Raw genomic sequence first — 19,604 nt, 5'->3', positions numbered from 1 at the left:
GCCATTTCTGTGGTGCCTGTGATGGGCTGATGAAAGCCATTTTAAAATTTTCTGGGAATGGGAGCCTCTAAAGCCTCTGTGGAGGGAAGGGGTAAGTCATAGCTGAGTAAGCACAGGTCCCCAAAACACTCTGGGTCACCTCAGAACCTCAGCATTGGCTTTGGCCCCTTTTGCCCTTGCCAGTGGGGCTTTCCAACTCCTTGAAAAATCCTTTAATTGTTTCAATTTCTCTTGCCAAGTGAGTGTTTTGTGTAGGGAGAAAATGACCACTGAGTCACAGTCAGGAATGCATCTTTTCCTATCTGCCTGTCCTCAAAGGCATGCATCCATCTGTGGTAGCCATGGCACCCCTCATAGGGACTGCTTTGTGGGGACATCACATGGCCCAGGAGAGCTCCCAAATGTGAGTTTTCTTGAGTACCACCATATGACAGCAGGTTGCCCCAAGTCACCTAGGCTATGGCAACAGTCTCTTGGAGAAACGTCTCCAAGCTGCTTCTTCTGCTTCCACCCAAAATGAGCATCCGTACGTGAGCCATGGTGGACAAACCTTGGACCCGGGGGTGCCATACCTGGAGTTATGGTGACACAAGCCAGACAGTTTCCTGCTGAGATAATCTGACCCCACTGTTTGCCACTGCAGATAGTCATATCTTATCTACCAGTGGAGACGTACTCATATTGTTCTCATATACATTATATATGTTTCCTTCCTTGCATAACCAACACACCCCCCCCTCCTCCGCCCTCCCCCCGCTCCCCCCCCCCCCCCTGATATCAGGTCCCACAGGATTTAGGGTTCCCTTGTCTTCTTGAACTAATGCAGCACTTTAAGGGTCATCAGATGAGACTCAGGTTTGGAAGACTCCCATATTCTCAAGTTGCTCTGCCAGCAATTTTGGTCTTCATGAGGGACTCCAGCTCCTACCAGAAATGGTCCCAGCCCAAAAGAGGAAAAAGTCACCACAGGCTATGGGGAAAGACACCTTTAACTGCTTATCACTGCAGTGATTCTGACCACACCTCTCCCTACTCTGGCATTGATTGTCAGACCCTCTCTCTTATTAAGGCAAGCACAGCATCTAACCTCTGATGCCTCCCTGCCCTCGCAGCTGGGCCTCACGCTGACAATGCAGAACTAACACATTTTCTATCCATATGCCTTAGACAAAAATTCAGGGCTGAATGTAGAGTGGGGCTTCTGTAGCACGTCCACAAAAACAGGCAGTCTAGAAAGATGCTGGATGAAGGCAGAAGAAACTTTCATGTGAGTAGCCATAGCTGCAGGAGCAATTCCCTGCAATGGCCCAAAGGTATCATATCCCTCCATGAGTGAAAACTCACCCAGATGTCTCCTCCAAACAGAGGGAAAGCTGTTTCTGAGCTACCCTGGGCCCAGCAGGCTGTTTCTACCTCCTGCAAAGGGTCAGGAATAGATCAAAATGAAAGGATGTGGTAGAAGAATAGGAGACCTCCCAGTAAAAGCAGGAGGGTTCCCCATGCAGTTGGAGCTCAGTGCAAGACATAACCCTGTGACATCATTTGTAGGCACATTATGTTGAATCTAACTGAAGGAAGCAGCTTGAGGTGCTGTCAGGAATGGACAAACAGGGCCTTGAAAAGTAAGCAGGAACAGACCTCAATGCAGCCCAGCAGTCACTCCTTCTCATGAAAATATCTTCTTTCATCCAAAAGGGAGTAAACCCCCCTCTGCTGCCAGTGCAGGAGATCAGCCCAGGGCCACAGGATGAGGAAATTAAAAATAGTTGGAAGGCACTTGCTGTCATAAGAGATGTGTGGTGACCCAGATGTATTTGGTCAAAGGTGAGAAATCCAGATGCCTGGAGAGAAGCCACAAGATTGGCACTCTCTTGTCTATTTTGCCTGACTTCATGCCCAAAACCAACACGGCAGGAGGTGAGATTAGGCATATTTTTGCAAAACAGGCTGTTTGCCTGGAACCAACATCAGGTTTGTTTTGTCTGGGTTCTCCCTGAGCCTACAACTGTGATTACTCAGATGTGAAGTTCAGAGACACAAATGTCTGTGACAGGTCAGTGGATATGGCCAATCTACCCATGGAGAGGATGATGCTAGAAGGAGCCCTGTTGGTGCGCAAAGAGTCTCCTGCCAGTTGGACCCAGCAGAACTGGCAGAGCTAGAGCTGGGAGAGCAGCTACCTGGCAACTGGGAGCTCTGTGTTTACGGAAGCACAGTTTCCATCACTTCAGGCAGCAGATCAACTCTTATCGAGCAGTGTCATTTTTATAGAGAAGTCAACAAAGCCTACTGGTAACCGCCAGTAATTAGCTAGCAAATGGCTTGTCAGTGCACCTGATTGCAAATACTTCTTGGCCTGCACTCTCATTATTTCCAGTAAAGTGTCTCTCCAAGAGTAGGTCTCAGATGTTGCTTCTGGCACCCACACTGGGCTGTGGTTTTTCCCCCCACCATTGCTGTTTTCTTAAGAATGCCTTGCTTTTGTTGCCCAGCAAGGCTTAATAGTTTTCCACGTTACTGCAGGAGCAGGGCAGCCACAGGGAAAGAAAAAAGAAAAGAGAAAAAGGAAAAAGGAAAAAGGAAAAAAAAGGAAAGGAAAGGAGAAAGGAAAGGAAAGGAAAGGAAAGGAAAGGAAAGGAAAGGAAAGGAAAGGAAAGGAAAGGAAAGGAAAGGAAAGGAAAGGAAAGGAAAGGAAAGGAAAGGAAAGGAAAGGAAAGGAAAGGAAAGGAAAGGAAAGGAAAGGAAAGGAAAGGAAAGGAAAGGAAAGGAAAGGAAAGGAAAGGAAAGGAGAAAAACTAGAGAAAAGAAAAGAGAAAAGAGAAAAGCGAAAAGAGAAAAGAGAAAAGAGAAAAGAGAAAAGAAAAGAGAAAGGAGAAAAGAGAAAAGAGAAAAGAAAAGAGAAGAGAGAAAAGGAAGAGTTAAGTTTTGGCATGGAAAGACACATGGATAAATGATGGGAATCTGGGGAACGTGGAGAAGTCCACACAAAGCTAATGCATGTGGGGAAAAATGGTCCCTGGGGGGATATGATGGAGATCTATAAAACCCAGAGAGATCTCAAGAGGATGGGCAGGGGCTGACTGATCAAGGACAGATCCCAGATGGAATAAGGTTTACCAAAAACATGGTCACAGTGTGCAGGAGGTAGCTCTGCACGGAGCAGCTGTGCATTCCTGCTGCTAGGAAGAGCCTGCACAAGTGAAGGGAGGAGATCTGATCGCTGCTGGGGAGTTGAATGCACCAGGGTTAGGAAATCCCCTGAGCAGAAAACAGTTGCAGAAGTATCAGATAGGCTTGGTCTTCCTGCCTCCTCACTGCAAGACGCTTAGGGACTGCTTAGGACAGTGGGGCAGGAGGGGCCCGCACTGCACATGGGCTGGGGGCAGAGGATGGCAGCCCCCAGGATGCAGGATCAGTACTGGATGCCAAGCAGTGCCACCACCTGCCTCACACTCAGTCCACGAGTCAGTGCTAAATGCAGAAGTATCTCAGCAGTTTTCTTTCTGCTTGTGCATGCACAGATCCTGCTGGTGCCCCACTTCCCACCATCCATCAGACACCGCTGGGTGACTGTTGGGCTTAACTCTTAAGAAAACACTTCAGCTCTCTCCCTGCTTGCAGGGACTTTCCAGAGAAACCACTGTCAGAAACAGCTTAGGCAATACAGGATTTCCACTAGGAAACTCAGCCCTTTAAAGTCTGTGGAGAGCAAGCACCCCTGTCCTGCTGTCAGCTATAAAACTCAGCAGCCCCAGGCAGGGTGGGATGTGGAGAGGCTGCTGCGGGTGGGAGATCTACCCCAGACAAGAACACGTTTGCTCTCTGAGCTTGCTCTGGGCATTGTGAGGTACTGGGAGGATAAATTCCCTTCTTGCAAAATATTTGCTGTGCTATTAGTGTTCTGGCTGAAATGCAGCAGACGATTAGGCAGCAGCACCAGAAGCATTTCACTGGTAAGGAAAAGAAATGTTATGTAGAAACGTCCTGTGGTCCTCCTTAATTTACTAATAAAACACAGGCACAGGACTCCTGTCATGTGGCAGTAGCAAAGAACCACTTTTTTCTAACACCAGGCAAGATCTGCTTGGTGTTAAGACAAGAGAAAGACCAAGCAGGCTCTTGTGCTCTCCTGGCTACTGCCGTGGTGTCACCTCCAGGTCCCAACCACATCTCCTGTAACTTTTAAAGCATGCACAGGTATTCTCACCCCTTGCTAGTACAGTGACAAACCCTCAGCCTGGGGCTTTAAAACCAACCTGAGAGATTCAATTCACCAGATTTACTTTAATTGGCAAGATCTGGGATTAAAAAAAAACAACCCACAAAAAAACCCTAGATGGAGTAAAAGTCAAACCTGTAAAGCCCAAACCTCTTCTTTGACATGGCTGCAGAGCCTACTGAGGCTAGTTGCTCAATGCAGCCCAGAAAAAAACTCACTTAGAGGTTGTGGAACAGGGAATGGAAAGTAAAAGGGCTGGAATCTTTGTCTTGTAAGGAGTGACTAAGGACTTCGGGCAAGTCTAGCATGGAGAAAAGGAGGCTGGGGGGTGACCTGATTGCTCTCTGTAGCTCCCCAAGGAGAGGATGGGCAGAGGGAGATGCTGAGCTCTTCTCCCTCAGATCCAGTGATGGACACGTGGGAATGGTTCAAAGCTGCACTGGAGGAGTTTCAGGTTGGGCATTTCTTTACCAAGAGGGTGGTCTGACACTGGAACTGCCTGCCTGGAGAGGTGGTTGATGCCCCAAGCCTGTCAGTGTTCAAGAGGCATTTGGACAATGCCCTTGACAACATGCATTAACCTGGTTAGCCCTGAAATGGTCAAGCAGTTGGACTAGATCATCATTGTAGGTATCAACTGAAATAACACTCTGTCCTATTACAGGCATTATGGTCAGGGCAGTCAGTCTGAGCTTTGTTCTTCGGGAATAAACATCCCAGCTGTGCAGCTCAAATATTTGTAGTCCTCTAGTATAGAGAACTCGAAAAGCTGTGACCAAGTAACCTGCAAAACTGCAGGGCTGTTCTCCTTGCAGCTTCAGGGGCTGAGTGAGCCTTGAAAACCTCCAGGGATTTATTTCAATGAGTACCTTTCAACCTCAGATCTCAGGCCTAATAAGAAGTGAATTGCTTATTAGCTCAGGGGCTTCACCCTGTTTTAAAGGAAAGGGATGCTGCCCACTGTCCCCCATGGACTGGGCAAGACCGCGGGTAGCACTGCTCCTGGGTAGCTGGGCAGCACCCCTCCAGTGCTGCCTGATGATGCTCGGCAGGATTTCTGCCTTCCTCAGCTACCCACACATGTGAAAAAGAAAGGCTATTTGGATTCTAAATCCTACTGTGTACAGGCAGGATACAGGATTTGAGCAACCTCAGCAAGCAGCTGAATGTCAACACGAGCCACTACCAAGTTTGCTCTGCATTGATGAGCAACTCAGCTCCCCAGCTCCCCTGCTCGTCTTGCTCCCAGCCAACCACCACAAGGAGCACAACTAACACAAGAAGGTCCTGCTCCCCTTCCCACCACCCTCTCCTGGGCTGCTAGCGTGCTCTGAGCTCACTCACCTCTGCGGGGAAAGAGCAGCTGGAGCAGGGAGCAAACACAGTTCTCGGGGGGTCGCTTAGTGCCTTTCGCAGCCCCAGAGCAGGTTTATTCATCCACTCCTCTTAGCAGTCTAAAAGCTCTTTATAAAAGCAGCTGGCATGATACCATGCTGTCCCTGGCCAAGCCATGCCAGAACCTTGCCAGCCTGTCCCCATTCTCCTATACCCCTGCGTTTAATCCCACCTTAAACGCTGGCTTGTGATGTACTCACAGGTCCCTTTATAGCTGGCGTGTTCAGCAACTGGCAGCCCAAGAAACACCTCGGCAGGGAAGCAGGTTAAAAGCTGTGGGACAGTTCTCTCCCCACTTTCCAGCTACCCCGAAAGAGGAGAAACTTACCCTCAAGCCAAGGAAGGAGGCAAATACAGCCCAGGCTCAACCTGAAAAGCTCCATGGTCTGCTAGCACGGCAGTGGGGAAGGAGCCCCCCGAAGCCTCCTGCCTGTGCAGAGTGCCAGGCAGCTCGCTTTTCTCCCTTCCTCTGTCATTCACAGCAGAAAAACCTGCTTGGAACAGAAAAACTCTTTTGTCTTAGCGCTGGAGACTTGGCAGGCAGCTTATCAGCAAAGGATCAGCTTGGAGACACGGGTCCTGCTCAGCGGTTATCCCTTAGGAGAAGTGGTATGATGAGCCAGGGTGGAAGGGGAGGGGAGAGGGGAGCACAGGACAGAGCTGTTTGCAGCCCCCGAGCTCAGCTCCCGAGGAGCCACGGTTGCTCCCAGCGATGAGCCGAATGCTAAGCAGGCTGGCGTGCTGCCTTGGCCAGGGCTGGGAGTGGAGGAGGATGCAGGGCTTGGCCTGGCAAGAAGAGGCAAAGTTCAGCAGCAGTGCTTGGAGGGGCGTGGGATGCGTCTGCCGAAAGCCGGCACTCGGCCGTCCCATCGCAGGAGGTTGTTCTCACTTGAGGGGGAAATACCCTTGCTGAAATGAGCTTAAGATGCATTACAGGTCACAGTGGAGATAAAACCTCACAAACCATCTGCAAGGGTCCCGGAGCTGGAGGGTGATGGGGGGTGGGGGGTAGAGCAGAGCTCCTGGCCGGGGAGCTGTGTCCTGCTGCAGGTCTGCCCTGATGATTGCACTGAGGGGATGGTAAGAGAGGATGTGGGGGTTTTGTGCATCAGTTTGGGTGCTGCACAGAGGGAAAGCCATCCATCCCATCCCTCCCAAAGGGCAGCAGTAAAGGCTGCTGGGGGAAACAGCAGCAGGGGAAGCCAGAGACACAGTTCTGCCAGCAAGATGCCATTCAGACACATTCTCTCTGCTCTTGTCTGTCCCATCCACTCACTGGGGTTCTTCCCAGCTGGACTTATCTTTAGTCCTTTTGCATAAAAACATTTTTAAGTGATGACTTCACATCTACTTTTGAGGTCAAGTGCTGGATGGCACCAGTGTCACATATCCCAGCCCTCCCCATGAGACAAGGAGTCACTTCAAGAGCTGTGACCTGCTTTGTTTAATGGCTGAACTACAAAATTAAACATGTACAGTGTCAGCACCCATGCAAGAGAAGGGGCTTGGGACAGAGCCTTGTGTAGGTGTAGTTTCCTCTGTGCCCAGCCTGGGCTGATGGCTCCCAGCTTTCCCCCTCTCAGAGGGTGGGTCTCTCTTCAAACCAGACCAGCTTCTTTTCAGGCACACATAGATATGGAGAGGGGTATCCTACAGCGAAACAAAAGGGAAGGCTGAGGTAAATTTGTGCCCTGGTGAGGTTGCTCCTGGCCTCACCATAGCACTGTGTGCTAGAAAAATACCATACAACTGGTTTCTTCGGGATTACTGGTTTCTGTTCCCCATGGGAATGTGTCAAGTTGCACTAAATACCAGGTATTTTAAATTAAGAAAACACGGGTGTTAAACTCCCTTCTGCATGACTGGGCAAACACTCTCCATTGTGTTTGGTGAGTGAGGATGTCTGTCCCACAGTAGGAGGGGAATAGGGAAGAGCTCAGGGTGGAGGTGTCTCCCCACTGGATGGAGAGTGTCACAGTGAACGTCCTGGTGGAGAAGTTGCTGTTCTCTTCTACCATGGGTTCTGCCATTACTCTGACCAGAGGATCTGGTACATCTCCTGTGTCTCTCCTCCTGCCCCTTTGTCCATTTCACACAAGGGAGTCCGAGGTGTGGAGAGACTATGACCTGCCCAAAGCCACGACGTCTGTCTCTGAGCTCCTGAGTCCCAGATGTCTCCCAATCCACTGGATCTCATTTGATTTTCAAATCCCAGAAAGCCTTTCCCTGTATGTGCCAGGAAGGTGTCAGCCTCCTGCCAGGCAGGGGGCTGTCCAGGGTCTTTGCTGCACTTTTACCATAAGAGAGACCATGCAGGGTCCAGCTACAGGTCTAACCCAGGCCTGAATCCAGCAGGGACTCACAGAGTATGCCAAGGGAAAACTAAGAAAATAATGTGTCTCCTCTACTCTTTCTTGCCATTTTCAACTCAGAATTTCCCAATCCAGATGTGTTTACTAGGTGTCCTGCCTCTGCATGGCGGGCAGCTCAGATTTTGCCCTGGGCAAGCCCCTGTCACCTCAGTGAACAACCATGTCCTCATTCCCACACTTCCCTTTTTCCTGCGGATTTTTGACCTTACCAGGACTTTCCCCCTTATTCTGAGTCTCCTCTGTTCCTGCTGGGGCCTTTCAAACTCCATGCAAAGCTTTTAGGAAATCCAGATGTTTTCCTCTCCAGGGTGTGATTCCAGCTCTTTGAAGGGCATCTTCTTGCTTCAAATAATATCTCCCACCTCCTGTTAAGCCACATTCATTTTCTTGCCCTAAGGAAAGGAAGGAAAGGTCTCCAGCTTGTCTTCTAGAGGGCATATCCTGGTGTTCCTCTTCCAGTGTGATTTCATGAAGCAGCTCAGCTCTTCCCTGGGTCTGGTACTTTCACCTGGTGCTGGCATCCAGGGTGATGAGCACAAAACCTGGCTGCTGCCCACCACCCTGGCCTGGGACACTGGACCAGAGGTCTACTCCATCTGTGCATCTGCATGATCTGGAGATCTGTTCCATCTGGAGATCTGCCGCATCCAGAGATGATATTTAACATCATATCCAAAGGCAAATTGTTTTTTTTCTGGCTTTGATAATCCCTTAATGAGATACAGGATATTCAGGCTGCCACTGAACCCCTGACTAGCACTGGATTGATGGGAGCCTAACCCAGAAACCATTTTTAATACTTGGAGAGAAATGGTCAGTCTAAACAAGACATGTCAGCACAGACCAAAATAAACCAGTTGAACATCAGTCACTGAGGTTTTTAAGGTTTTACAACATCACTTAGACCTTATTTCTTATACATGCAAGAATGTATTTGCATTTTAAATTGCTTTCTGGCCTTAGAGCTCACTCTTCTGTGACGCACTGGCTTGCTTACGGCACGGTGCGTAGCCTCATGCATAGGGATGCTTCCTTCAGGTCGTTTCCACAGCTTTTCCCTGGCTGTCCCTAGCAGAGAGCAAGCTACTTTCCAGCTGTAGCTGCAGAGCAGTTTGGGCTCCTAACTGATGTCCAGTTAGTCCTTGCTGACCCGAGTCTCAACGCCCTTGCTCTTGGCTCCATCATCAGTTTGATGGGTGCATTGCTCTTTCCTTTCCATTTTGCAGCTCACAGTGAATTTAATCAGAGGGATGTGATGTGATGAGCAAGTGAAACTTCACCTCCTGAGAGGGACGCAGTGTTACCCACTACATCTTCAAACACAGGGGCCATTCATCGGATACCCAAAAGCAGCTCTGTCTGGCGTGGGCCTGGCTCTGCTTTCTGGCACTAAGCAGCTGGGAGAGCAAGTGGAGCCAAATACTTTGCTAGCTTAAAACCCAAAGGATGCTCAGGAACAGCACGGGCATCAGTTAGGCTTTCACTCCAGCCTCAGAGCCAGAAAGACCCTGTACTGAGCTTAAAATCTGGGCTCTATTCTGTACCCTTTGTATCGCTCCAGGACAGGGATGGTGAAGCTCCCACTGGGTCCCTGAGGTGAGGAGGGCTGGGGACTTTCTGGCTGTTAGTATTTTAGGGATGACATCTTCCTTGGTAATATCCTTTGGATAGAGGTGCTCACTAGCTTTCTTTCCAGCTTTCTGGCTTTTTTCAAGCTTTTCCATCCAGCTGTTTGGTTCATCCAGGTGCTTGCGAGAGACTCAGCTCCAGCTACGCTGAGTCATTTCTGAAAAACCCAGGGAAGTCTCTCTGTCTTATGAGCAGGCTCAGTTTTGGTGGTGAAACTCCTGTCATGCCCCCCTGGTTGGCATTAATCACTATTTGTTTCTCTCTCCACATCTACTTTGGAGATGGACTCTCACTGCCCTTGTTGAAGCTGGGTAAGTGCCAAGGCAAGCTGAAGGGTCTGGCCATCATGGGACCAGTGAAACCTCTGGTCACAGAGAGCCACTTGCCATCAAATGCATAGGAAAATGACTACCACAAAGGTCCTGTATCTCCCAGAAGGGGAAAACCAGAAGAAAAACCAGATTTTTACATATCAAAACTCACCTTGGCCAGGAAGTGGAGCTCTTTTGGGATAAAGCAGCATCTCCAAAGATGTCTGGGTTGGATGTGGTCCTTGCAGACCTGCTTCTTTGTAAGCAGCAGGCTGAGACTGGTGGGACCCCTGAGTAGATGCCCTCAGCCTGCCCAAGAGCCTCATCTCCTACTGGTGAATGAGTCAGTGCTACAGGAGTCCCACAGGGGCAGGTATGAGACAAACTACCCAGGTATGAGATAACTGACCAGGCAGAGCCTGAAGGTCTTCAAGGATGCTCATGGTGGGTCTCTGGCTCATTGTCACAAGAAAATAGCATCTGAGAGTGGTTTCCCTCCTAGGTGAAAACTTTCAAGCATTGAGCCTCTTACTGCTGTTGCAGGGAGCTCCCAGGGGCTCCCTCTCCAAGCAGAGACACTGACTGAGTCTGGGTCTAAGTGGGAGAAAGCCCAGCTACGATGCAGGTCCTTTTCTGGTTTATTCCTTCACCTACCACAAACCCCGCTCACTGACTTTATCCAGAACAGCTTAAGATGAGAGCACCCTTTCCCCTGCCCCCATTTTCCTGTATTTTCACTGTCCCATGATTGCAGCTGCAGCACTCAATGACTTTTTTTCCCCCTTTCTTGTGCTTCGTTTGTTTCTTCGCCACGAGAAAGGCACCGCAAAAAGTCCCCAGAGCTCCTCACAAGGGGATCCTGATGCAACAGGGTCTGACCAGCTCGCTACTGCCCAGGGGGGTGATGGGTCACTTCTCAGCCTTGCGATAAGCCTGGCAGCGCTCCCTGGGTTTCAGCCTGGGCCACTGGCTCAGCAGATGGAGCTCCTTCCCAAGGATGTGGTCAGAGCGGCTCTCAGCAGGCAGCTGGATGCTGTGGCCAGCACTTGCAGCGTGGAGCAGCACAGGGACACGGTGTGCAGGCTCCGGAGCCAGAGAGCACCCTGACATGGGGGGAAAGTTAAATTTTGCGAGTTTTTCGCTGCTGTCTTGGGAAGGAGGAGTTTTGTCATACCAGAACATGGGAGTGGGACTTTCCACTGCCTGCTTTGATAGCAATTAGGGCTGAAAGACCCGTGCTGTAAACTGTATTTTATTCCCAGCAGTAAGGGACTGGAATCCTCTGGATAAGGGAGAAGCCCAGGTAATATATCTGCTCTGGACCTGAGATGGATTTGCATGGCTCCAGGGGTTTATAGCACTGTTGGGCTTGCAGGGGGTCACAGCTTCGCAGCGACGCTTTGTAAAGAACAAGTCAGAAGGGTCTGTGCAGCCATCTTCATGCTGAGAAGGGCTAAAAACCCTCCAGGCAGCAGGAGCTGTGGGGAGCAGTGCAGGGACCCCCAAATCAGCATGCCTGCAGAAATAAGCCTGCTCAGAGCAGCCTGTTGGGTGAGAGCTCGTGCAAGTCTCTCCACGCTGCTGGTGCCTCCCTGCAGAACACAGCAACAAGCCTCCTGGCAGGTCAGACTCTGCTGCTGCTGTGGGCATATCCTATGGGGCAAATATGATATGGATGTGAACCAAGCTGCTGTTTCAGCCCAAGGACCCAGGTGAGAGCCCCATGGGCCGACGGTTGAGGCAGTGAGGCCAAACATTGCTTTTGCCCTTGCTGGAGCTGTCAGGAACTGCTTCAAGCCCAGTGCCTGGGTGAGGGGTGCACACAGTGCCGTGGCTAATACCGTCCCTGCTTTGGGGCAGAAGTGAGTTTTTATTTCCTGCCAGTCCTCAGGAAGAGCAGGATCATGCACGGCTGCATGGGAGTGACTCCAGCCATGTCCAGGGACGTTCCTACCTGCACCACGTGGACACCAGAGGGTTTTTGGCAATGTCACCTCGCCCTCCACATCCATTGCTAACCTCTTCTTGCGTTAAGCTTTGTTGGCTTTGTAACTAATCTGTGGCAGCTCATGAGATAACCTCAGCTCTCCCTCGCTCTCCCTCCTTGGCTGCAAGGATCACAGATATCTCTTTCCTCCCATCATCTATGCACACAGAAAAATGGTAAGCAAATCTCTCCTGGGCCCCTTTTTAGCAATAAATCCCCCATATGATGCCTGTGTGTGCCAGGCTGCTGTGGGAAATGAGACCTGTTGGGAACTGCTTTCTTCTTTGGGTGTGTTTTCTGTTAAAAAGGTCCCACTTGCCATTTGAAACGGTTTAAAAGGGCTCAGTAAATGATTAATCAACCCTTGCAGAGTTTGACAGGGTAACAGTTTGTTTATGACCATGGCTTACAGCTACCTAGGGCGCTTTCTGCTAGAACATCCCATATACCACCCCTGAGAGTGCCTGATAGTGATTCCTAAGTGTTTGATATCCTGTTATAAAAGGAATCTTAGTATAGAAACCGATATTTTTAAACACAGGATTGTTTCCTGATGGGCTGTTTGATGAGTGATGCTCTCTTTGCACCAGCAGGCAGGGAAGTGAATTAGAAAGGCAAAAGTCTGAGGATTCAGGTGTCCTGTACTGACCTGTACAGGGACCTGTACCGACATCTGGCAAACTTGTGCCACGTGTGCCAAGAGGTTAGGGGCATTGCTGGGGATAGATTTGGTCTGGAGGAAGCTCTGAGGGTACAGAGGGGTTCAGACATGTAGTTGCCTTTGGAGCTGGTTAACCTGTGTTTCATTACTTGAAACCCTTGCTTAACTCCCATTTAACTCTGAGAGGGTCTAAAGTCCCGGCTCATTTTCTGCATGTCACAGTGCTGGGCATGTCAATGTTTAATCTGTGTGTGCTAAGGGCTGCTTACATCCCTGGGGTGAGGAAGCAGGCTCCTTTCAGAGAAAGGCTGTGGGGGACTGATGGGGCCAGGCCTATACCAGATCATTATCTGACAAAACAGCCCAGATACAATACAGCTATGCCCGTGTCCCTAGGACATCTGGATTTCAGGGTATCCTGGGAGCATTCATCCCATTCTTGCCTGGAAGCAAGTGTACTTTGCCTGGGTTAATTAAGTTTTCACTGGAGCTGAGAGGTTATACAAGGACCAGTTAAATATTCATGGGGAAAGAGACCGTGATGCCATTACGTCATCGATGGAGCAAGAAAAAGGCTGGATCTGAGCTCTTGGTCACCAGCGTGCATCCCTTGGCAGCATTCCTGCTCATCATCCCTGGGCAGAGCTCAGGCTGCTGGCTGGGCCCGTGAGTATTTAATGCTTTCAGGAGACATAAGCATTGAAGGGCAGGAGTTTGCAGCTTCACAGACTCCCTTACCCTGGTGAGATCTATCCCAAGAACCCCAATTTCATCCTGCTTTACCTCCAGATACACCAGCACCTACTCTTCCCACCTACCACCCACGCGTCCAAGGTGGTACCTCTCCTCTGTGAGGGGCAGGCACACTGGCCAGGGGTACCCAAATAGCATCCTGCCACTTCTTAGGAGGCAGGAGAATGCACAAGGCCATGTGGACATGACAGCTGGGCCCTGGAGCCCTGACTCTTGTATACTATATTTCAGCCACTGATCCACTGCCTATGGGGAAACTGAGGGATTTAAAGAAGTTGCAAGCACGAGCACAGGGTGGGTGGAGAACGGATTGAGAGCAGCCCTGAGGAGAAGGACTTGGGGGTGTTGATTGATGTCAAGCTCAGCAGGACCCAGCAATGGGCACCTCCAGCCCAGAAAGCCAACTCTGTCCTGGGCTCCATCAAAAGAAGTGTGACCAGCAGGTCAAAGGTGCTGATTCTGCCCCTCTGCTCTGCTCTGGTGAGACCCCACCTGCTGTACTGTGTGCAGCTCCGGTGGCCCCAGCACAAGACAGACATGGAGCTGTTGGACTGAGTCCAGAGGGTCCAGGTGAGGGCACGAAGATTATCAGGGGGCTGGAACACCTCTGCTAGGAGGGCAGCCTGAGAGAGTTGGGCTTGTTGAACCTGCAGAAGAGAAAGCTCTGGGGAGACCTTACAGTACCTACAGGGCCTCAGGAAAGCTGGAGAGGGACTGGTTACAAGGGCACAGAGTGACAAGACAAGGGGCAATGACTTTAAACTGAAAGAGGCTGGATTTAGATTAGGTTTTGGGAAGAAATTCTTCCCTGTGAGAGAGGTGAGGCCCTGGCACAGGCTGCCCAGAGAAGCTGTGGCTGCCTCCTCCCTGGCAGTGTTTAAGGCCAGGCTGGATGGGGCTTTGGGCACCCTGGTTTGGTGGAGGGTGTCCCTGATGATGGCAGGGGGGTTGGAACTAGATGTTCTTTGAGGTCCCTTCCAACCCAAACTAGTCTGTGATTCTCTGATTCCATGAAAGTAACTGTGGGAGGAATCATTGCCCTACTTACTCCACCCTACCCCAGCTGGAAAACTACCCACACATCCTTCATTCTTGTAGGGATTTTGCATTCCTGATGTTCCTGTGTTGGTTTGTTGTGTTGTTGGTTTGTTGTTTGTTTTTTTTTTTTTCTAGTATGTTGTTTAATATTACAAAAAAGAAAAGCAGAAGTCCTGAAAAAAACTTGTTTCCCTCTCCCTGGCCCTTCCTTGTTTTTTCACCCGGGAAAATGGTGGGGTTCATCCAAAGGGACAGTGCAGCCTCCAGGCTGGCTGTGAGAGTGAAAAGAGGAAGGAAGAAGAGGAGGAAGGCTCCGAGGGCGGCAACCAAGGACTGACCCAGCACATCAAAAGATCTTCAAAGCAAAGAGGTTGTTTTGCAAAAACATCAGGGTTTTGCTGGAAGCCACCCAAGCTGGAGCTGCAAAGCTGTGTCAGGAGCAGAGCCAGCACTGATGGCCCTGCCAGCTCTGAGCACTTTGGGGCTGGCAGAGTGCCCTGAGCACGCGTGTAACCCAACCTGCTCCCCAAAACCATCTCAGTCCCCGACTGGCTCCCCAAAGCTGTCTCCTTGGAACATCAGTGACCTTCCTTCTCTCACCCCTGCCCCAGGCAGGGCTGCCCAAGGAAGGCTTTTATCCCCTCCACCTCCCTCACAGCAAAGCCTCCATCACCTTGAGAGTGTGTTGGAAAAACTAACCTCGTTTTTGTTCATTTGGGTGCTGGGAGGCTGCTGCAATCAGTCCCAAATGTGGTGACCTCTGGTATTTTTAATGACTCCCTGGGCAGTCTCTGTATACTTAGGTACTGATGTCATGGTGGTGCAAGTCAATACGCCTGGCATGAATTGCTGGGCATGGCTCGGATGAGCAACCTGACCCTGCTTTCTCTGCTCCATGTCGGCTGCTCTTGCGAATTTTCATCCTTTTGGATCACAAAGATCCCAGGATGGGTCCAGGGAAGCCAGGGGCCCAGTCACACAGAGTGTGTTGCCTTGAGCCACCTGCCTCAGTTTACCCTGCAAGGCCTCTTTGCTGGCAGTGGGTGCTTATCCAGGTGCTGCAGGCTGCACTGCACCGGCTCGCTTGGTGATACTTGATGCAGCTGGGATGTGTGTCATCTTCTTGTGCATTTCTCAGTAAAATAAGGTTTTAATGTAGTTCTGGTCTTGCAACAAGTTCAGTTTAACACCCTCATCTCCAAACTCCGTGCCTAAATATCTTCCACTCCCCCTGCACTGTGGCATCTTGCCTGGAATAAGCCTGGGAGTTACAGAAACTGAATTAGGGTAAAAAAGTGAAGAAAAGGATGCAGGGAAACATATTCCTTTCCCCCTGCTCAGGCAAGGCGTGATGTCTCCCCTGAGGACAGATTATAGGGCTGGCAGCTGAAGGGGTCTGCCCAGCTGTCCTAGAGCAGCACAGTGCTGGCTACAAAGCATGGCATTCCCCATCCTTGTGTCCACGTGCAGCTCAGGGAAGGAGCAGAGTGCAGGCAGATAACACACGGCTTGCTGGCTGCATCCCTGGGGGGTGGTGGGGAATGGCAGGCAGAGGTTGGACACTTCAGGGCAGCATTTCTCCACCTGCATTTTACACAGAGAGGTTGTGGGCAGGTGGTAAAATCCTCCAGGGTGTATAATTAATGTAAAAACAGATCAGCTTGTGAGGTCGAGCTTGTATGGTCAGGTACCAGCCCCTTTCCGTGGCCCCATTCTTTTCCAGGCACTGGGCTGACTTTCATCCCCTTGCCCTTGTTCTGCAGGATGCAGCAAGGCTGCAGCCAAGACAGGGTCATGGGAATCCTGGCAGAGCCCCATTTGGAAAATGCTCAGCCCAGATGCCAGTGAACAGGCTGCCTGCACACCCAGCAGAGCAAGCCAGAGCTTCAGGGCCAGCGAGGCTGCAGGGCAGCAAACAGGGGAGGTGTAATGATCATTATCAGGATTTAATTGAGGGGTTTTTTTTGTGTGTGTTTATAACTCTCTGTTTCATGAAACAACACTGCAGACTTTGGAGGGAAGATTCTGAGCACCTTCATGCAGCATCCTGCATTTTATGTCCACCAGAAAAAGTGGCAGCAAAGTTTGTAACCGAGGAGTGATGGAGAGCCTGGTTACCCAGCGGGTGGGAAAACACAGGAGTGCTCAAAAGGAGGATGTCAAAGAAACATGTCGGCCTGAGAACTTCACGCCGGTGAAGCAGAAGCCCTCCAAGGAGCTGAGGCCCATGCTGGGGGCTGTCTTGCTGGGCATCATCCTGTTCATCGCCGCGGTGGTGGCCTGGTGCTACTACACGATGTCCCTGCGGAAGGCGGAGCGGCTCAAGACGGAGCTGATGGACCTGCGAGCGGACGGCTTTGTCATCAGGAACCAGCACGGGGAGGTGGTCTTCCGGCTGGCCTTCCGCTCGGGCACCCTGGACCTGGAGTCGTGCTCCAAGGAGGGGGAGATTCTGAGCTGCATGCGGTCGAGCGGGGGGCCGCTGAACTTCTTCATCCAGACGGTGAAGCCCAAGGACACGGTGATGTGCTACCGCGTGCGCTGGGAGGAGCTGGCAGCCGGCCCGGCGGTGGAGCACACCATGTTCTGGGAGGACGCCCACTGGTACGGGGGCTCGGAGATGAGCACCCAGCACTGGCCCATCCGCCTGGCCGGCTACCAGGAGCCCGTGCCCTACGTGACCAGCGACGTCTACTCCTTCCGCGACAGCTTCGGCGGCATCCTCGAGCGGTACTGGCTCTCCTCCAAGGCGGCAGCCATCAAGATCAACGACTCCGTGCCCTTCCACCTGGGCTTCAATGCCAGCGAGCGCGCCCTCTTCTTCCAGGCCCGCTACAAGGACTCGCCCTACAAGCCCCCGCCGGGGCAGCAGCCCTTCCCCGAGCTCAGCTACCGCGTCTGCGTGGGCTCTGATGTCACCTCCATCCACAAGTACATGGTGCGCAGGTACTTCAACAAGCCCTCCAAGATCCCTGCTGAGAACGCCTTCCGATACCCCATCTGGTCCACCTGGGCCCTCTACAAAAAAGATATCGACCAGGATAAAGTTCTGCATTTTGCCAGAAGCATTAGGAAGTACCACTTTAACTGCAGCCACATTGAAATCGATGACATGTACACTCAAGCCTATGGAGACTTTGACTTTGACCCTGTCAAGTTTCCCAACGTGTCAGAGATGTTTGCAAAACTCAGGGAGGATGGGTTTAAGGTCACCCTGTGGATTCATCCCTTCATACACAGAGATTCACCTAATTTTGGGGTGGGAATTGAGCGCCAGCTGTTCATCAAGGAGCCATCGGGGCGCCTGCCGGCCATGGTGGAGTGGTGGAACGGCATTGGGGCCATCCTGGACTTCACCAACCCAGCAGCCCGGGACTGGTTCCAGAGCCACCTGCGCCAGCTGCGCCACAAGTACGGCATCTCCTCCTTCAAGTTTGACGCGGGCGAGACCAGCTACCTGCCCAAGCAGTTCAGCACCTTCCGCCCTCTCTCAGACCCCAGCATCTGGTCACGGCGCTACACGGAGATGGCCATCCCCTTCTACGAGCTGGCGGAGGTGCGGGTGGGCTACCAGTCGCAGAACATCTCCTGCTTCTTCCGCATTATTGACCGCGACTCCGTCTGGGGCTACGAGCTCGGCCTCAAGTCCCTCATCCCCACAGTGCTCACCATCAGCATGCTGGGCTACCCGTTTGTACTGCCAGATATGATTGGAGGAAACTTCCTGCCCAACAAGACAGATGGGGCGGTGGAGATCCCTGACCGGGAGCTGTACGTGCGCTGGCTGGAGCTGTCGGCCTTCATGCCCTCCATGCAGTTCTCCATTCCACCCTGGCTGTACGACAAGGAGGTGGTGGAGATTGCACAGAAGTTCACGGAGCTCCACGAGTTGCTGGTGGCCCCGCTGCTGCTGGAGCTGGCCGGGGAGGTCACCGACACGGGTGACCCCATCATCCGTCCCATCTGGTGGATCTCTCCCCGCGATGAGGCCACGCACAGGATTGACTCCCAGTTCCTCATTGGTGACACCCTCATGGTGGCCCCCGTCCTGGAGATGGGCAAGCAGGAGCGTGACGTCTACCTGCCAGCGGGCAAGTGGCGCAGCTACAAGGGGGAGTTGTTTGAGAAGACCCCGGTGCTGCTCACGGACTATCCTGTTGACCTGGACGAAGTTGCCTATTTCCTCTGGGTTTCCTAACAGGCTCCTCCATCAACTATGCAGTGGTCTCAGTAAATGATGAACCAATTATTTTGATGATCTTGCAATTTTAGTAGTTTTTAAAGTAGATATACTGCACTGTGAAATGCAAAGAAAACTGTGTGGCCTCTGTTTTGTGTGGCAAGTGCTGTAGACTTGTTGAAATATATTGTGTGGCTGGTTTTGTTATTACAGTTCAACAAATAGAACGTATAGAAGCACAGTCTCCGTTTGTAATCTTTTCCCAGCATGAAATGCCATGCACGCATCTGTTCTCTAAAGGAAATTACATGGACTCTTTTGTTACCCAGCCTCTCTTGATCCTTTGACATATTTATAATTTTATTTACTTAGTGAAGGAGGCAGCTGCAGCAGAGTACATTTTTTTCACAAACAGCAGTCTGTGATTATCCTGAAGAGGAAGGCACACAATTTTCAGCCTGCACAGCACATGGGTGCTGATGCATGAGCAAGGGCAGTTTTCATTTCCTATGGCCTGAGCTATCTGAGAAATAGAAGCTGTAGCACTTGCTAATGCTGTGGCATCCATTTCTCCCCATTTATTGGAAAAAAATATTAAGAACCATATTCAGAGTGTGGATCCAGTCGTGCCTGTAAGCATGTGGTGAAATCTCATGGCACTCAAGATTAACTCCTAGGGCCATGTCATGAAAGGGCTTCCATGTGTGTTTTGGGACCACACAGAGCTAAATGGTGCAGTCTGTCAGGTCTCAGGGTAGGACTTGGCCATCATGCTCGCAAGAAAACTCAAGACAATTGACAAACCAGCCCAACTGCTGTCCTGATGCAGTTTCCCCCTGGAAAATGTTCTCCCATGCCACAAGCTGTGTTGATGGACATCTCTCTCTGTGAGCCATCGTCCTTCACTATAGAGGTGACTTTACGCTAGTGAAGGTGTCTCAGCAGCACCTGCAGTGGGTAGCAGGCTGGTGGTGACATGCTCTCCTCTCTTGGTCCAATCTTCCTTGTTTTTAAACAAAAAGAATTGTAAAGGTGACATGACAGAGCAGTTTGAGAGTC

The 19,604-nt window shown here is 51.1% G+C and overlaps 1 protein-coding gene across 1 annotated transcript; it reads left to right on the top strand.

The window, feature by feature from the left end:
• Positions 1–11,190: 11,190 nt before the first annotated feature.
• LOC311203938 (myogenesis-regulating glycosidase-like) lies at positions 11,191–18,847 on the top strand. The gene is made up of 2 exons (XM_084278744.1): positions 11,191–11,229; positions 16,374–18,847. The coding sequence occupies exon 2, from the start codon at positions 16,422–16,424 to the stop codon at positions 18,561–18,563; it is 2,142 nt and encodes a 713-aa protein (XP_084134870.1). The 5' UTR covers positions 11,191–11,229; positions 16,374–16,421; the 3' UTR covers positions 18,564–18,847.
• Positions 18,848–19,604: the final 757 nt, after the last annotated feature.

Source organism: Gallinula chloropus, assembly GCF_964237585.1.
Source record: "Gallinula chloropus genome assembly, chromosome: Z".
Classification (NCBI taxonomy): Eukaryota; Metazoa; Chordata; class Aves; order Gruiformes; family Rallidae; genus Gallinula; species Gallinula chloropus.
The sequence above is the reverse complement of the archived record's forward strand: the minus strand, read 5'-3'. Positions and strand labels throughout refer to the sequence as shown.

Bases quoted from the DNA above. Each gene is read 5' to 3' on its own strand.
- LOC311203938 (XM_084278744.1), top strand. From the start codon at position 16,422: ATGTCCACCAGAAAAAGTGGCAGCAAAGTTTGTAACCGAGGAGTGATG.